This window comes from Leopardus geoffroyi, chromosome B1 (genome assembly GCF_018350155.1).
Source record: "Leopardus geoffroyi isolate Oge1 chromosome B1, O.geoffroyi_Oge1_pat1.0, whole genome shotgun sequence".
Classification (NCBI taxonomy): Eukaryota; Metazoa; Chordata; class Mammalia; order Carnivora; family Felidae; genus Leopardus; species Leopardus geoffroyi.
The window spans coordinates 105398273-105415939 of record NC_059327.1 but is presented as its reverse complement, the minus strand read 5'-3'; the positions used below and the strand labels follow the sequence as shown (position 1 = coordinate 105415939).

Sequence of the window (17667 nt, the reverse complement as noted above, 5' to 3'; positions counted from 1 at the left end):
TTGACCAGATGTCTGCTCTCTAGAATTAGGTGTAACTGACTTCTTTTCAGACAGTTTTCTAATGTCTGCAAAAATTACAGAATGGATAATGACATTTAACCTAGAGCAACTCCCGTCTTGACTTTTTCCTCAACAAAAACTGTTGTAAATGCTAGATGGGGACAAAATGGCTCTATTTTATCCCAGTCTGCCCTTCTTCTTTACTGAAAATAAACTCACTATGCATCAATCTGCCTTTTGATCAGAGAGAGTTTAGGACTTGGGTTATGTTAATTAAAAGTATGGAAGAGTATTTCAAATCATATTCAGGCTTAGTAAAATAGTAAACTTAAGTCTCTAAGGACTTTATTAAATGTTGTTCTCTTTTGTTTCTGTTTCTCTCTGTACTGCCAGAAAATTTTTGTGCATATGTCCCATGAGATATGTTCATTTTTCATTTCTCTTGAAAAAATATTTTACCTGTATTATAAATTATAAATTATTATTATTACCTACAAATCTTGCATGTAATAAAGGCTGTAACAGATTTCCTGTTTTGACAGAACTGTCCCTATCGCTCCAGTTTTGTACCAATCCATGGAAACCCTCTATATTTGTTTTGTAGGCTCTTGGATGAGAATTTCCAAGTGGGAAATGTTCAGTAGGCAGGTGACTATGCAGTAAAAGAGAGACGACAGGGCTTGGAGGCATCCAAATAGAGATACAAGTGAAGACCACCAGAGCCAATACCCCCTCCTAGGGAGAGACTGCAAAGAAAAAAATCACACCCATATTCTGTTTTATGACATGAAGGAAACTTTTTTTTTTAATATTCACAAATCAAATTCCAAAGGCCTTAAATGAAAGTCATTATCTTCCCATCAAACCAGCTTTTATTGATCCTGCTATTCCCAATTCAGTTCTACGTTTCAAACATCACACTGGCCACTGCCCGCCCACCCCACCCCCCTCCCCGGCCAACTTCCAGTCTCGACATTCCATCAATAATTCCTTTACAATAACTTTCCCCCCCCCCCCCCGAGTTTCCTACAGCCTAATTCACTGCCTTGATTTCATGTGTAAACTATGTTGCTTGTTCCTACTTTGTCTGTTTACAACTTCTATCCACCTCCTGCACTGCAACCTAGCCCACAGATAGTGCCAATCTTTTCATTCCTTTTATTTTTATTTTTGAGCACAACCGGTTTTATGAAATAACTTTGAGTCATTTCCTCCCCTGTTCTAGCTTTCCCAGTCTGCCAACACATGTGGGTGGTATACAGTCTATGAAACTTAATACAAATTGACCCTTTGTATGGACTATTTTATAAACATAAAACTCAGTAACCAACCCTAACCCCTTAATCTTAAAAGTGTCCTCTTTGATTAGATGCCTCCCCTTGTCAGTGAATCAGTGTCTACCTGGCTTCCCTCTGCCCAATAGAATTAAATGCTTTCCCTATTCCAAATAATGTTTACAAACTGTTTCCCATTTGGGAATTTCTTCCTACAGGTGAATTTTATTTCCTTCACTTCTCCTTAAATCATCTGGTTTAATTTCTCAGTTTTGTAGCATTCTATTAAGTTGGTGCAGGTTCTAGTATTTTTTATTATTATTTAAACTCAAGTTAGTTAACATACAGTGTGATATTGGTTTCAGGAGTAGAACCCAGTGATTCATCACTTACATATAATACCCAGTGCTCATCCCAACTAGTGCCCTCCTTAATGCCCATCACCCATTTAGCTTATTACCCCATGCACATCCACTCCAGCAACCTTCAGTTGGTTCTCTGTCTTTAAGGGTCTCTATAGTTCACCTCCCTCTCTCTTTTTATCTTATTTTTCCTTCCCTTCCCCTGTGTTCATCTGTTGTATTTCTTAAATTCCACATATGATTGAAATTATATTTGTCTTTTCTGACTGACTTATTTTGCTTAACATAATATCCTCTAGTTTTATCCACGTTGCTGCAAATGGCAAGATTTCATTCTTTTTCATCACCAAGTAGTATTCCATTGTATATATGTACCACATCTTCCCTACCCATTCATCAATCGATGGACATTTGGACTCCTTCCATAATTTGGCATTGTTGATAGTGCTGCAGTAAACATTGGGGTACATGTGCCCCTTCAAATTATCATTTTTATGTCCTTTGGATTAATACCTAGTACTGCAATTGCTGTGTTGTAGGGTAATTCTATTTTTATTTTTTGAGAAATCTCCATACTGTTTTCCAGAGTAGCTGCACCAGTTTGCATTCCCACCAGCAGTGCAAAAGGGTTCCTCTTTCTCCACATCCTCACCAACCGCTGTTGTTTCCTGAGTTACTAATTTTAGCCATTCTGATAGGTGTGAGGTGATATTTCATTGTAGCTATGATGTATAGTTCCCTGATGATGTGATGTTGAGCAGCTTTTCATGTGTAAAGTTAGTAGCAGACCTGTCCACTGAAATTTGGCAGGCCAGAAGGGAGTGGCAGGAAATATTCAATATGCTGAATAGAAAAAATATGCAGCCAAGAATCCTTTATCCAGCAAAGCTGTTATTCAGAATCGAAGGAGACATAAAGAGTGTCCCAAACAAAAACTAAAGGCGTTCATGACCACTAAACCAACCCTCCAATAAATTTTAAGGGGGACTCTCTGAGTGGAGAAAAAAAAAAAAGACCAAAGCAACAAAGACTACAAAGGACCAGAGAACATCACCAGAAATGCCAGCTCTATAGGTCAGGTAACACAATGACACTAAATTCATCTTTCATAATCACTCTGAATGTAAATGGGCTAAATGTTCCACTTAAAAGACACAGGGTAGCAGAATAGGTAAAAATCAATATCCATCTATATGCTGCCTACAAGAGACTCATTTTAGACCTAAAAACACTTGCAGATTGAAAATAAGGGGATGGAGAACCATCTATAATGCTAATGAAGGTCAAAAGAAAGCCAAAGTAGCCATACCTATATCAGACAAACTAGATTTTTTAAATGTTTATTTATTTTTCAGACAGAGACAGAGTGTGAGCAGGGGAGGGGCATAGAGAGAGGGAGACACAGAATCTGAAGCAGGCTCCAGGCACAGAGCCCGACACGGGGCTTGAACTCACGAACCACAAGATCATGACCTCAGATGAAGTCTGATGCTTAACCAACTGAGCCATCCAGGTGCCCCCAGACAAACTAGATTTTAAAACAAAGACTGAACAAGAGATAAGAATGGCATTATATCATAATTAAGGGGTCTATCCATCAAGAAGATATAACAGTTGTAAATATTTATGCCCCCAACTTGCTAGAACCCAAAGATATAAATCAACTAATAAAAAAAAAACATAAAGAAACTCATTGATAATAATACAATAATAGTAAGGGGACTTCAACACCCAATTTACAACAATGGACAGATCATCTAAGCAGAAAGTCAACAAGAAAACAATGGCTTTGAATGACACACTGGACCAGATGGACTTAACAGACATATTCAGAACATTTCATCCTAAAGCAGCAGAATACCCATTCTTCTCGAGTACACATGGTACATTCTCCAGAATAGATCACATATTGGGTCACAAATCAGTCCTCAACAAGTACAAAAAGATTGAGATCATACCATGCATATTTCCAGATCACAACACTATGAAACTTGAAATCAACCACAAGAAAAATTGAGAAAGCCCCCAAATACATGGAGGTTAAAGAACACCCTACTAAAGAATGCATGGGTTAACAAGGAAATTAAAGAACATGGAAGCAAATGAAAACACAACAGTTCAAACCCTTTGGGATGCAACAAAGACAGTCCTAAGAGGAAAGTACATTGTGATTCAGGCCCATCTCAAGAAGCAAGAAAGCTCCCAAATGCACAACCTAACCTTACACTTTTCATACTTTTTAAAATGCTGCCTTCATTTTGGCCTTCCTAACCTTGATACTTCCAGTTTTCTCCATACCCCTTAACTTGCTCTTCAAGTAACTGAAAACAATTTAGACTAAATCTATCTTTCCATCTTCTATTTTCCTGTAGCTAATACAGACTCACTCCAGCCAAAAAGTTCTAAAACAGTATTGCTGTGTCTATATCTTTGTCATTTTTTTCTACCTTGAAAGACTTCCTGAACACACTGTACCTATTCAAGATATTCAAACTGAATCCTAAAAATCATTCAAAATCATGCACTTTTAAAATGTAAAACTAACCTAGCGTTTAATCATGTGGTCATTTTGTTATTTAGCTTTGGGGTATTTCTCATTATCCTGATATACCTTAAATCTTCAAGGGTTGAAAGTATAAATCTTTGTGTTCTCCCACATGGACTTACACAGAGTTTAGAATATGTATTTGTTTAAAAAAATGTATAAATGCTGTATAAAGTTTGGATTTCCAGGAAAAAGATATTTTCATGAATTGTTAGGGAATATATTTAATTCAGTTAGAGTATCTTTGCACTTAGTCCTTTTTTGCCATTGATTTTGTGCATAACATTATAAGAATGTGTAGTATTTTTAAATGTAAACATCACCAGAATGAATACTCCACAATAAATTGAAGTTCCTTTAACTATTTCATCAATATAGAATGGCTTCTAAGGATATTTCACCAATTTTCAAAATATAAACAGGAGATAAAGTTTTGATTTATACAGCAATATATGATATACAGATTGAGCTAAGAATTATGTTTTCTAAGAAAACTTTCAAGGATAAGATTGAAATTTATTATAATACACAAACTAAAGAAAAAGAAGTATATTTGTAGAGGCTTGCAAACCATGAAAAGTCCTATAAAGGTAATATTTTGAAAGCACTTACTGAGCCAAATGTGCTTCAAGAAAAAAGGCAGAAAAAAAATGAAGATCAGTTTGCTGAGGACAATAAACAGAAGACTCATCTGTGTAAGATTCTGTAAGGTTGTAGTTCTCCAAAGTGTATTCATTAATTTTCTACTACTTCAAGTACACAGTGACAAACACAGGTCATTATGAAGTCATTATATAAGATTTAGCTAAAGATTGTGCCATCCTGCACAGCTTTAATTCACACTTTCTTTTATAATTGCACTATTATTTTACCAGGAAAGCTGTAAGAATTTGAAAAAAAATATCCTTATCACAAACGTGTACAATTGAAGCAAATAATGGTTTTCATGTACAAAGGATGAAAATAAAACTTTTTCCTAAGTGAGCTTGTATCATTTTGTTTGTGACAGTATATAAAAATTAATAATCAAAAGCATAATCTCTTTTTTATTTTTGAAACTGGCAGGCTTCAGACTTAGAATTCAGGGCAATTTCTAAAGCCTGCAGCAGTCCTTTCAGAGTAAAGAAGATACTATGATATGTGTCTCAAATATTTATTCTAATTTAAAATATAATTTCTTAAGAATCACATTAAGTTAATAATTGACCTTTTTTCTAGTGCATGTGTAGAATTTGGAAGGAAGTATTATCCTTAAAATTTTTGCCTACTACACTACAGGATAACACAGACAATTCCTATATTTTTAAAGTATCATTTTTACTTCATTTTTATTTTTTAAGATGCTGGAACATACTAGGCTTCATAGCAGCAGTACTGACTTGGAGATTTAAAATAGATAAGTGGCTAAAATAATTCAAAGTCTATCTTAGTTTTAAAATATTTCAATTTTCTTCTGTATTCCTTCTGTACTGATGTCATCCTTGCTTTCCCAGAGTGTGAAGGATTTTCTGGGCCTGAGTTAAGAGTTGTATAATGAGGGGTGCCTGGGTGGCTCAGTTGGTTAAGCGTCTGACTTCGGCTCAGGTCATGATCCCATGGTTCGTGGGTTCCAGCCCTGCATTAGGCTCTGTGCTGACAGCTCAGAGCCAGGAGCCTGCTTTGGATTCTGTGTCTCCCTCTCTCTCTGCCCCTCCCCCACTCATGCTCTGTCTCTCTCCGTCTCAGAAATAAACATTAAAAAAAAATTAAATTAAATTAAAAAGAGTTGTATAATGACACCAGTTTATGCATCAGCTTCCATGAAAAAGAATCCACGGTTCAACAAATTAATTGGTTGAAAGCAATTTTTCCTTACTTGTTTATTCTTCCTTCAGGTTCTTCCAAGACAAACCTGTGGGCTTTTCACTCACACAATTTTCTACAAAGAATATCCAGGAGGTCCTAAAGAGCTGGACAAGAGTATTCAAGGAGGTGAACTTTTCTTCACTGTGGTTCTCAACCCAGTAAGTACTTTGAGTTATTTTCAAAAAAAAAGAAAAAAAGAAAAAAAAAGAAAAGAAAAGAAAGAAAAGAAAAGAAAAAGATGAAAAATGACAGGTGACTGAAAATTACCTTGACAAAAAGGCCAGGGTTTGGGTAGTTTCAGCCAAATCAATATGAAGTTCTAGCTCCAACACAGAAAAAGACTAAATGCAACCACATATAGAGATGGGGACAAACTCATTCTACAAGAAGCAGTGACAAGTGGAACTTATGGAAAGCCAGGAAAGTGCTCCAGAACCTCCTTTGCATTGAAAAGTGTTCAGAATTTAGAGATTCTTGCATTTATGGAGAACAAGACCTTTTTTTAAAATTTTTACTTAAACTCCAGTTAGTTAACGTACAGTAATATTAGTTTCAGGTGTACAATATACTGATTCAACACTTCCAAACAATAGCCAGTGCTCATCCCAAGTGTCCTCCTTAACCCCCAACACCTATTTGATCCATCCCCCCACCCACCTTCCCTCTGGTAACGATTAATTTGTTCTCTGTAGCTAAAAGTCTGTTTCTTGGAATAAAAGACACCTAAAGATAATCCTAAAAAAAAAAAAAAAGAGTCTGTTTCTTGGTTTGCCTCTCTCTCTATTTTTTACCTTTGCTTGTTTGGTTTCTTAAATTCCACATATAAGTTAAATCATATTATATTTGTCTTTCTCTGACTGACTTATTTCACTTAGCATAATACACTCTAGCTCCATTCACGTCAATGCAAATGACAAGATTTCATTCTTTTTGATGGCTGAGTAATATTCCATTGTGTGTATATCCCACCTCTTCTTCATCCATTCATCAGTTGATGGATATTTGGGCTCCTTCTATAATTTGAGTATTGTAGACAATACTGTTATAAACATTGGGGTGCATGTATCCCTCTGAATTAGTATTTTTGTATCCTTTGGGTAAATACCCAGTACTGCAATTGTTGGGTCATAGGGCAGTTCTATTTTTAACTTTTTGAAGAAACTCCATACTGTGGAGTGGCTGCACTAGTTTGCATTCCCACCAATAGCACAAGAGTGTTCTCCTTTCTCCACATCCTCACCAACCTTTGTTTTTTCTTGTGTTGTTGATTTTAGCCATTCTGACTGGTGTGAGATGATATCTCATTGTAGTTTTGATTTGCATTTCCCTGGTGATTAGTGATGATAAGAATCTTTTCATGTGTCTGTTAGCCATCTGTATGTCTTCTTTATATCTATATATATGGATACCTATATATATATATATATATATATATATATATATATATATATATATATATATCTTCTTTATCTCTCTCTATATAGATATATATAGAAAGAGAGTGAGATATATATATATATATATATATACATTTTTTAATATATTTTATATATATTCAAAACCCAAAAAAAGGAATAATCCAATTAAAAAGGAAAGAAGACATGAATGGATATTTTTCCAAAGAACAAGATTTTTCACCTATAAAACTCTTTTATTCCCACTATGGACCAGTTTTCTCATTTAGATGACCATTAACTCTATTATTCTTTTTTTTCCCCTCCTATTTAAAGTAAAGGTATAAGCGGGGCACCTGGCTGGCTCAGTTGGTAGAGTGTGCAACTCTTGATCTTGGGGTTGTAAGTTCAAACCTCATATTGTGTGAGAGATTACATAAAAATAATTTTTAAAGGGGCACCTGGGTGGTTCAGTCGGTTAAGCATCTGACTTCGGCTCAGGTCATGATCTCACAGTTTGTGGGTTCGAGCCCCACGTTGGGCTCAGTGCTGACAGCTCGGAGCCTGGAGCCTGCTTCGGATTCTGTGTCTCCCTCTCTTTTTCTGCCCCTCCCCTGCTTGCGCTCTGTCTCTCTCTCTCTCTTCCAAAAATAAACAAACACTAAAAAAATAATAATTTAAAAACATAGTTTTAAAAATGAAGTAAAGGTATAAGCAAAATGGAAGAAGAATTAGATAAGAAAATATGGTCATTTTGGATACATTTATGTGAGATCTTGTCTTGCTAGGTCTCATGCTGGGCAGAGCAGCCTGTTTAATTGGCTTCTGCCTTTCCTCCTTCACTTCTTAACTTGTGTCCCAGCTCCACAATGAATCATTTGCACATATATCTGCTTGAGGCAAGTATTATAAAGTTGTGTAGAGAAAGATGAACCAATTGAAGTAAGGCGTATAAGGAAAAGAAGGAATTTTATTTCCCTTCTGAAAATCACTAACATAAAAAATAAAATTGGGTTTATTAATCAGATAGATGTATGGGTTTGCCCCTGGCATTAGCAATACTCAAGATGAAAAAGTATAATCTTGCAAATGTGAAAAAATGTCTATCAGCATAAAAATTGAAGAATGTAGAAATAAAGAGAATAAAATTTGAAAGGCCCACTCTGGACCCTAATTTTACAGGTCTTACAAATAAAATTGCAGGTATTTTTCATCTTCTTGTATGTAATGACTGTATTCATTTCTCAGCTTCGATAGGAATAAGGATAAGGAATAAGGAGATTAGGAATAAGGATAACTCATCTTTGTGCAAAATCAGCATGTGTATCTAAAAATCAATAAATATAGTTTGGGGTAGTATGGCATCTTGCCTTTTTGAAGTTTCTTCATCTTCATACCCCCAAAATATATGTAATTCTGATTTATACATCAGGAAAAAAATCTGAGTTTTCTAACATATCTATTCTCTAATACATTTATAAGAAATTTTTTTTCACTATTTCAAAACCAAATTACTCTTTTTAATTAAATAAAAATCTTATAGTAAAGCTTGTGTGAATCTTGGATACTAATTTGAGCTAAATTAGCTGAGCAAATGCTTTAAATGTTTAGCAAATCTTGCTACTTTTCAGGCCTTTATCGATAATATTTGGCAATATTGTTTGTCTTGATGAGAAGATCCATGGGGAATAAAGGGGAGAAAAAAACTTTCCCACAAAACTTGTGCTTCCAGGGGCGCCTGGGTGGCGCAGTCGGTTAAGCGTCCGACTTCAGCCAGGTCACGATCTCGCGGTCCGGGAGTTCGAGCCCCGCGTCAGGCTCTGGGCTGATGGCTCAGAGCCTGAAGCCTGTTTCCGATTCTGTGTCTCCCTCTCTCTCTGCCCCTACCCCGTTCATGCTCTGTCTCTCTCTGTCCCAAAAACAAATAAACATTGAAAAAAAAAAAATTTAAAAAAAAAAAACAAAAAACAAAAAACTTGTGCTTCCTGATTCAGAAAACTTACAGTAGACAATTACTTTCAGATAAATGCTGGAATTCAAAATAAGTGACAGATCCTTGTCAGATACCATAAGATAGGGAAGGAATCCAAATTAATTTCATCTGGCATGCCAAGTCCAATTTTTGGAAGCAGCTATAGTTCCCTGGAGATTTCTGGTTGAGAAGCCCACTTCCAGACTCAGCCCAAGTCTCGCCCAAGGGAAAACTGCTATCATTAGTGAGTGATGTTTGCCTTTCAGAACAGAGTGAGGAGGAGTGACCTGTTTCCCATGAATTCTCCATCCCAAAATTACATGTTTGGGTAAAGCTTGTGTTAAAATTAAGAGAGGTCCAGGTGCAGTGAGGCATGCTACTAATTTGGCAGATGGCACTCTTTTTTAGGTCAGAATGAGAATGAGAAAACCTTGATGGAATCAAAGTAGATATTAGCTGCAGGAAAGATATGAAATTTAATTATAGTGGATTTGAATGATCCCCATTATAAGCTTAAGTAATACCCCAGTCTTTGATTTCTGAGAATGTTGAATAAGTTTGCTGTTTCCGATAAAAAAGCCAGTTGTGTACTGGAAACATACCTATGTCTCTTAAACATATTCAAATACACTTGAGTTGAAAATGAAAATATAAGCAGGACTTTAATTAATGTATTTTAAAAGTTTTCTTCCTATATGTCCACATAATATCAAGGTGCTCCAGTAAGATTTACCAGTATTGGGGTAACTCTGCAATAGAGTACCTCTCAGAGTTAAACTAGAACAGATCACAGTAAAGATAACTAGAATAACTGTCTAGCCTGGAATGTTCTACTGTTACCAAAGTATTTTTTCTTGCTAAAGAAAAAAATGCCAACCAAGTAAATTTTTTTTTAATTTTTTTTTTTAACATTTATTTATTTTTGAGACAGAGAGAGACAGAGCATGAACAGGGGAGGGGCAGAGAGAGAGGGAGACACAGAATCTGAAACAGGCTCCAGGCTCTGAGCTGTCAGCACAGAGCCCGACGCGGGGCTCGAACTCACAGACAGTGAGATTATGACCTGAGCTGAAGTCCGACGCTTAACCGACCAAGCCACCCAGGCGCCCCGCCAGCCAAGTAAATTTAATATAAAGACAAATATTATCACCGTCTAGAAGAGAGAAAACCTCAGCCATCTCCAAATATAGTTCCCATGTCATAGGGCCTGGCCTCCTCTGATGTGGGTTGGATACAGAGATTTTAATTAATAGACTCTGAAGTTCAAGTACAGTTGAGAGGTGGACCCATCAGGCTATTTGAGCCTAGGACCATTAAGAAATTAAGAATTCTTTTCATTTATGGGGCGCCTGGGTGGCTCAGTCAGTTAAGCATCCAACTCTTGATTTTGGCTCAGGTCATGATCTCACAGTTCATGGGATCAAGCCCTATGTCAGGCTTCACGCTGGCAATGTAGCACCTGCTTGGGATTCTCTGTCTCCTTCTCTCTCTGCCCCTGCCCCTCCCCTACTTACGCGCTCACTTGCTCTCTCTCTCTCTCTCTCCCTCAAAATAAAAAAATAAACTTAAAATAATAGAATTATTTTCATTCTTTTTTCTTTTACTTTCTAAACTCAACCAGTGACTTCTTGATTATAGTTCACTTTCCTATACAGATCCTACTATAGGAAAAGAATATGTTGATCATAAGAATTTGTACTCACTATGACAGTAATTTGTAGCACAATTTTATAAATCTTCTTTCAATCAGTGAATACTTCCCATGTAATCTAATTACCAGGAGAAGACCCCCTCTAAATTGTACATATTCTAATATTTCAGTTCCTCCATAATTTACAATTTATAGTTTTAAACTAATGATGTTCTATTTTTATTAATTTCATGATCTTCACTAATTTCCTTCTATCCCTAAGAAACGGATGCTCTCTGTTAGTGTAATGAATCAGGTTCTGGAGTTCATCAGGCTGAGTAACAGATCCTGAAGTGTTTGTTGATTGATTCTGGTAGGTAATAATCATTATTTTATGGATCTACCACAGGAGACAGCCACTGGAATGATCCCAGAATCACTGTTATCTATAGCACACAAGCACAAAATTTCTACACAAACATGTAATATACCCAGACACAAATATTCTTAATCAATTCACAGTGATACAGGTACCTTCATTTATCCTTTAAAAAAGAGTCTACTTATTTTACATACCTATAAGATAATATGCAGAACTGAAACTTAGGAAGATGACAAAAGATATCCATTGACAATAACTGTATGCCCTCAACAAATAGAACCCCATTAATCTATGACATACATACTTATACAAAAGGAGCTAGTAAAAGTATACTGTTCATTTTAACATGAATTTCTGGTTCAACCTATCTTAGGAAAATGTGAAAATACTTAACTAGTGGAACAAATGGGATAGTTCTGGATTAGACATTGTTCCTCTGGGAGCCGTATTATCTTCTATGGCTCCGAAAAAAGATGTCACCTTCTTGCTCCAGTGTCCTTATTAGTAATTACCAAATGTTCTAAGTCTTGGTTTACTCTCTTATTCAATAAACAGACTATAGATATTGAGTCATTAACAATTGGCATCTGTGGGATGCTGGGCCTCCCTTAAACCTCCTTGATAATAAAATCAGTGCTTGCTTCACTTATTAATCCAAAAGAGTTGTGGATTGCCATGAGATTCATGCACTTACCACACTCTTGGAATCCAAGTGGAGTAGAACCCTGACAGCACAGCAAAATTATACTTCCTTCATCAAACCGTTAAACATCCCAAACAGTTGATAATCCCTTTATGCCCATATTTTATTAAATATTTTTGTCTCTCTGTTTGTCAAGTTGATATAGCATTCATCCACTATACCCTCCCTACCCTCTTACCCAAATTCCTTCAAGATAAATCTACATTGTGTTTCTCTCATTAAAGAAAAATCATAAACATGGATGTGAAAAGAATGAGTATCTTAAACTGGGAGTAACACATGAGTGGATTACAATGAAAAGTGAAACAACATTTACACAAGATAGCAATATATACAGAAATTAACCCACATTGAGAAAAAAAAAATTGTAACTATAATTTACAAGTATAGGGGTTATGTGTGCTTATCTATAAAATTCATCTAAAAGGACGCAACGTTTTTTCCCTAATGAGAAATTTTATAATTCTTTCTTTTCTTATTTACTAATCCTGCAAAAAATTATGGTAACAGAAAACCCTATATTAAAAACTAAATAAATGATGGGGCACCTCAGTGGCTTAGTCAGTTAAGCATCCAACTTGGGCTCAAGTCATGATGTCACAGTTTGTAGGTTGGAGCTCTGCGTTGGGCTCTGCACTGAGAACTCAGAGCCTAGGGCCTGTTTTAGATTTTGTGTCTTCTCTCTCTCTGCCCCTCCCCCACTTGTGCTCTCTCTTTCTCTCTCAAAAATAAATAAGTAAACATCAAAACAATAAAAATAAATAAATGATAATAATAACAACTTTGGATAGTAGGAAAATGATTCCTGAACATGCCTAACAATGAATATTACTTGAGACACTGATTTTTAAAAATCCAGACTTCAGTGCATCAGAATCTCCAGGGAACAGTTTTGGGGACCTGAATATTTATCATTTAGGTGATTCCTTTTTTTAAATTAGTTTTTTTAATGTTTATTTATTTTTGAGAGAGAGAGAGACAGACTGTGAGCAGGGGAGGAGCAGAGAGAGAGGGAGACACAGAATCCGAAGCAGACTCCAGGCTCTGAGCTGTCAGAACAGAGCCTGATGAGAGGCTTGAACCCACAAACCCATGAGATCATGACTGAGGTAAAGTCAGACGCTTAACCGACTGAGCCACCCAGGCGCCCCTTGTTTAGGTGATTCTTATGATCAGGCAGACTTGGGAAATACTGCAAAGGAAGAAAATGGAGAAATAATTTTAGCAATCAAAGATTACCAAAAACTGCTCTAGAAATCATGGGCCTATGATTAAGGTATCAGAATTGAAAATGAACCCAAGTCTCCAGTAGGGTTTAAAAAGCAATGAGAATAAATGTTTTTTCTTAGGGACCAGAGAACTCTAACATGAATTGGAGTTTAAAATAAAAATAAAATAGAGATAACTCCTGTTTATCCTTTAAAGCTTCGCTTAGAGATCACCTTCCTCATGAAACCTCCTCGACTCTGGTTTAGAGGCCCCAACTTGTGTATCCATACCATCCTCTGCAGACTCTTTCGAAGTACTTATTACCTTGCTCTTATAATTATGAGTTTGCTATTAGTCTGCTTCTTGTGATAGAGAATGTCTTTCATCTCCAAAGCCATTCCCATGGCCAAACATGATGCCTTGTACCTAAGTTTTATGTAACATATATTGAGGAAGGGGAACTAACTTTTTTAATGACCTGACACCAAAAAAAAAGGGGGGGGGGAAGAAAAAAAGGTAATGAATCCAAAAGGAAATCTTAGTCCTGGTAAGACAGCTCTCAAATCAAAAGCATAAGTAAAACCTATTTCATTGGTTGGCTAGGGCTGAATTATGTACTGTTATATACTGTGCTTCACATACATAATTGTCTCTTCTCTACAGAGACTTGTTTTTGTTGAGTTCCTCTGGTTGTAAGGACTAGAGACTCACTCAGGTTACCTCAAGTAATGGGTGTGTTGTTTGTAGAAAGCTGAACATCAGGGCCCATAGGACCTGAAGGGTTCTTCTGAGCCTAAGACAGTTCTAGGGTCCATAATAATTAGAATTACTGATCTTGATCTTGTCTTAGTGCTTTAATATAAAAACACAAATGCTTCTTATGTGTCTGAGTATCTCTTTTTTCTACTACAGGCTATATATTCCTTCTCTGCTTCTATGGCTTCCACTAAAAAAAAAAAAATCATAAACGAATGAACTTAATTGATGACAAAAAGGGGTATGGGGTACTGGTAAAGCAAATTATGTTCCCCCATAATGGAATACATTCAGCTGTTAAAAATGTTGTTTATGTTATATTATTTATGATCAGGGATAGAATTAGTATTTCCTCAGTTCCAGTTGTGTTCTCTATCTGTAAGTTTCATATGTCACCTAACACCTACCTCACCACATGATTGAGTTTATATCTTTTTTCCTATATAAGGGAGCATTCTTGCAGGAATGATCTATGTGCATTTCATTTTTGTGCTTCCCACTGTGTCTAGATCAATCCCTTGACTCAAAAAAGAGGTCACCATTTTTTTTCTTAAATTATTGACTTAATGCATGAATAGTTATGTCTTAGGGGCATCACTTAACTCATGGTATATCCATGTGTGAATAATAACAAGACTGGTTTTAATAAAACTACATTCTGGAGGATTCTCTGCTTGGAAGTAGGTGAAATTCAAGATCCAGGAAATTTTTAACTGACCCTTAATGGGGGTAGTTTTCGCAAGTGATGATGAATTAGCTTGACATGGAATAATGTATAATTAAAGCTGGAAAGAACCACAAACTTTATCTATTCAATCACCTAATTTTAAGCTAAAAGTCATTCCTGTAGTATTCTGTTGAGAACCCTGGCTTGCTTGACTCTGAGTTCAGTGCTTCTAAAGCATGCTGCTTCTACATTCTTGGTTAAATTGCCCTTAGGGGCGCCTGGGTGGCTCAGTCGGTTGGGCGTCCGACTTCAGCTCAGGTCACCATCTCGCAGTCTGTGAGTCCGAGCTCCGCCATTGGGTTCTCTCCTGATGGCTCAGAGCCTGGAGCCTGCTTCCGATTCTGTGTCTCCCTCTCTCTCTGCCCCTCCCCCATGCATGCTCTGTCTCTCTCTGTCTCAAAAATAAATAAATATTAAAAAAAAAAAAAAAAAGTAGGGGCGCCTGGGTGGCGCAGTCGGTTAAGCGTCCGACTTCAGCCAGGTCACGATCTCGCGGTCCGTGAGTTCGAGCCCCGCGTCAGGCTCTGGGCTGATGGCTCAGAGCCTGGAGCCTGTTTCCAATTCTGTGTCTCCCTCTCTCTCTGACCCTCCCCCGTTCATGCTCTGTCTCTCTCTGTCCCAAAAATAAAAATAAACGTTGAAAAAAAAAAATTAAAAAAAAAAAAAAAAAGTAAATTGCCCTTAATATGATACACATTACTCTTAATGTGACTCAGTTACCTGTTACCTGAAAAAAAATGTGTGAATGGTTTAAAATTTCTGGTCATTATCTAGCAAAAAGGAACCCATCACCAAGTTAAGTAAAAAACAAACAAATAAGTGATTTGGGGGAGTTGAGTTCAAGATGGTGGCCTAGCAAGATCCTGAACTCAGCTCCTCCTATGGACACAACAAATCTACAACTACATATAGAATAATTCCTTTTGAAAGGGACCTAAAAATAGAATGAACAGAGACTCCACAGCAAAGGATAAAAGGGCAGCATTGAGAAAGGAAACAGAAGCAGAGACATGGATTCTTGAGGGAATAAAAACACATCCCAGCCACAGCAAATCACAATCAGAAGGGATATCAAGAGTACAGAACTTTTCCCTGAGGAGTTATAGATCAAAGCTCCACATCAGGCATTCCAACCCATAATTCCTGCACAGAAGAGACAAGCCCCCAAAACAACAGGCTTTGAAAAGCAATGGGAATTACATTCAGGAAAACTATAAAATGGTAAAGAATGGAAAATATTTTCTTAAAGGGCTTGTGTGTGAATTCACTTGACCCAGAAACCAGCCCAAAACACCAATTTGAAAAGCACGTAGATGATAGATAAAGGAGACCCATTTACAAACCTTAAATCATCCACTGGAGAGGCAGGACAGCAGGGACTCTCCCCAGGGACTAAGACATTTCTCCAAAAAAGACATACAGATGGCCAACAGGCACATGAAAAGATGTTCAACGTCACTAATATTAGGGAAATACAAATTAAAACCACAATGAGCTATCAGCTAACACCTCTTAGAGTGGATATTATCAGATGGACAAGAAATAACAAGTGTTAGAAAGGATGTAGAGAAAAGGGAACTCTCAAACCCTGTTGGGATTATTGATGCAGTCAGTCTGGAAAACAGCATGGAGATTCCTTTAAAAATTAAGAATAACACTACCATATGACCCAGCTATTCCACTTCTGGGTATTTATCTGGAGAATATGAAAACTAATTTGAAAAGACGTATGTACCTCTTTGTTCATTGCAGCATTATTTGCAGTAGCTAAGATATCAAAACAACCTAAGTGTCCAGCAAGAGATGAATGTGTAAAGAAGATGTGGTACATTTATATAATGCAATACTACTTGGCCATAAAAAAGAATGAAAGCTTGCCATTTGTGACAACAAGGCTAGATCTTGAGGATATTATGCTAAACGAAATAAATCAGATAGAAACACACAAATACCATATAATTTCCACATTTGGTGGAATCTAAGAAAAATAAACAAATGAATAAACAAAATAAAATAAAAACATATTCATATATACAGAGAACAAACTAGTGGTTACCAGAGGAGAAGGAGGTTTAGGGGTGGGTGAAATGGGCAAAGAGGGCCAACTCTATGGTGATGGATGGTAACTAAATTTGTGGTGCTAATCATTATGTAGTGTGTGCAGATGTCAGTTATAAAGCTGTGCACCTGAAGTTTATATAATAAAAACAATCTAAGACCAAAAAGAAGTGCTTTTGTAAAAAGTTTTAAGAAGCACAGCTAAGGGAAAATGTTGGATGTACTTTTATTTTTTTTATTTTTTTATTTTTTTTTAACGTTTATTTATTTTTGAGACAGAGAGAGACAGAGCATGAACAGGGGAGGGGCAGAGAGAGAGGGAGACACAGAATCTGAAACAGGCTCCAGGCTCTGAGCTGTCAGCACAGAGCCCAACGCGGGGCTCGAACTCACGGACCGTGAGATCATGACCTGAGCAGAAGTCGGACGCTAAACCGACCAAGCTACCCAGGCGCCCCTAGATGTACTTTTAAAGAACTATGAATAATAAACTATGTACTTTTATCTTGTTGATGTTACTTATAAATTGACAAGACTTTTAAATTTGTAAAGCCAAAATATTTTATTTCATTTATTTGCTATCCTCCATATCAGCCCCATTTTTCTATCAGTAATGTTCTTCATGACTAACTGTGGAGTTATGTAATTACTCGCCACTCTGTGAGACCAAGAATACCACAAGAAAGTATAATTAAGTCCCTTTGATTTCCGCAGTTAAGAAAAACAGAAATATGATTAACTCTCAAGTCATTGGACTATAAATTGAGAAATTTAAGAAAATAGGTATTAAGTTAAAGAAATGAATATTAT

At 36.5% G+C, this 17667-nt stretch overlaps 1 protein-coding gene across 1 annotated transcript in view; it reads left to right on the top strand.

The window, feature by feature from the left end:
- NDST3 (N-deacetylase and N-sulfotransferase 3) overlaps window positions 1–17667 on the top strand; it is a 173123-nt gene that overhangs the window by 79922 nt on the left and 75534 nt on the right. Inside the window, exon 5 of the mRNA XM_045469117.1 lies at window positions 6056–6184. Within this exon, the coding sequence (XP_045325073.1) occupies window positions 6056–6184 (129 nt within the window). The remainder of the gene's footprint in view (window positions 1–6055; window positions 6185–17667) is intronic.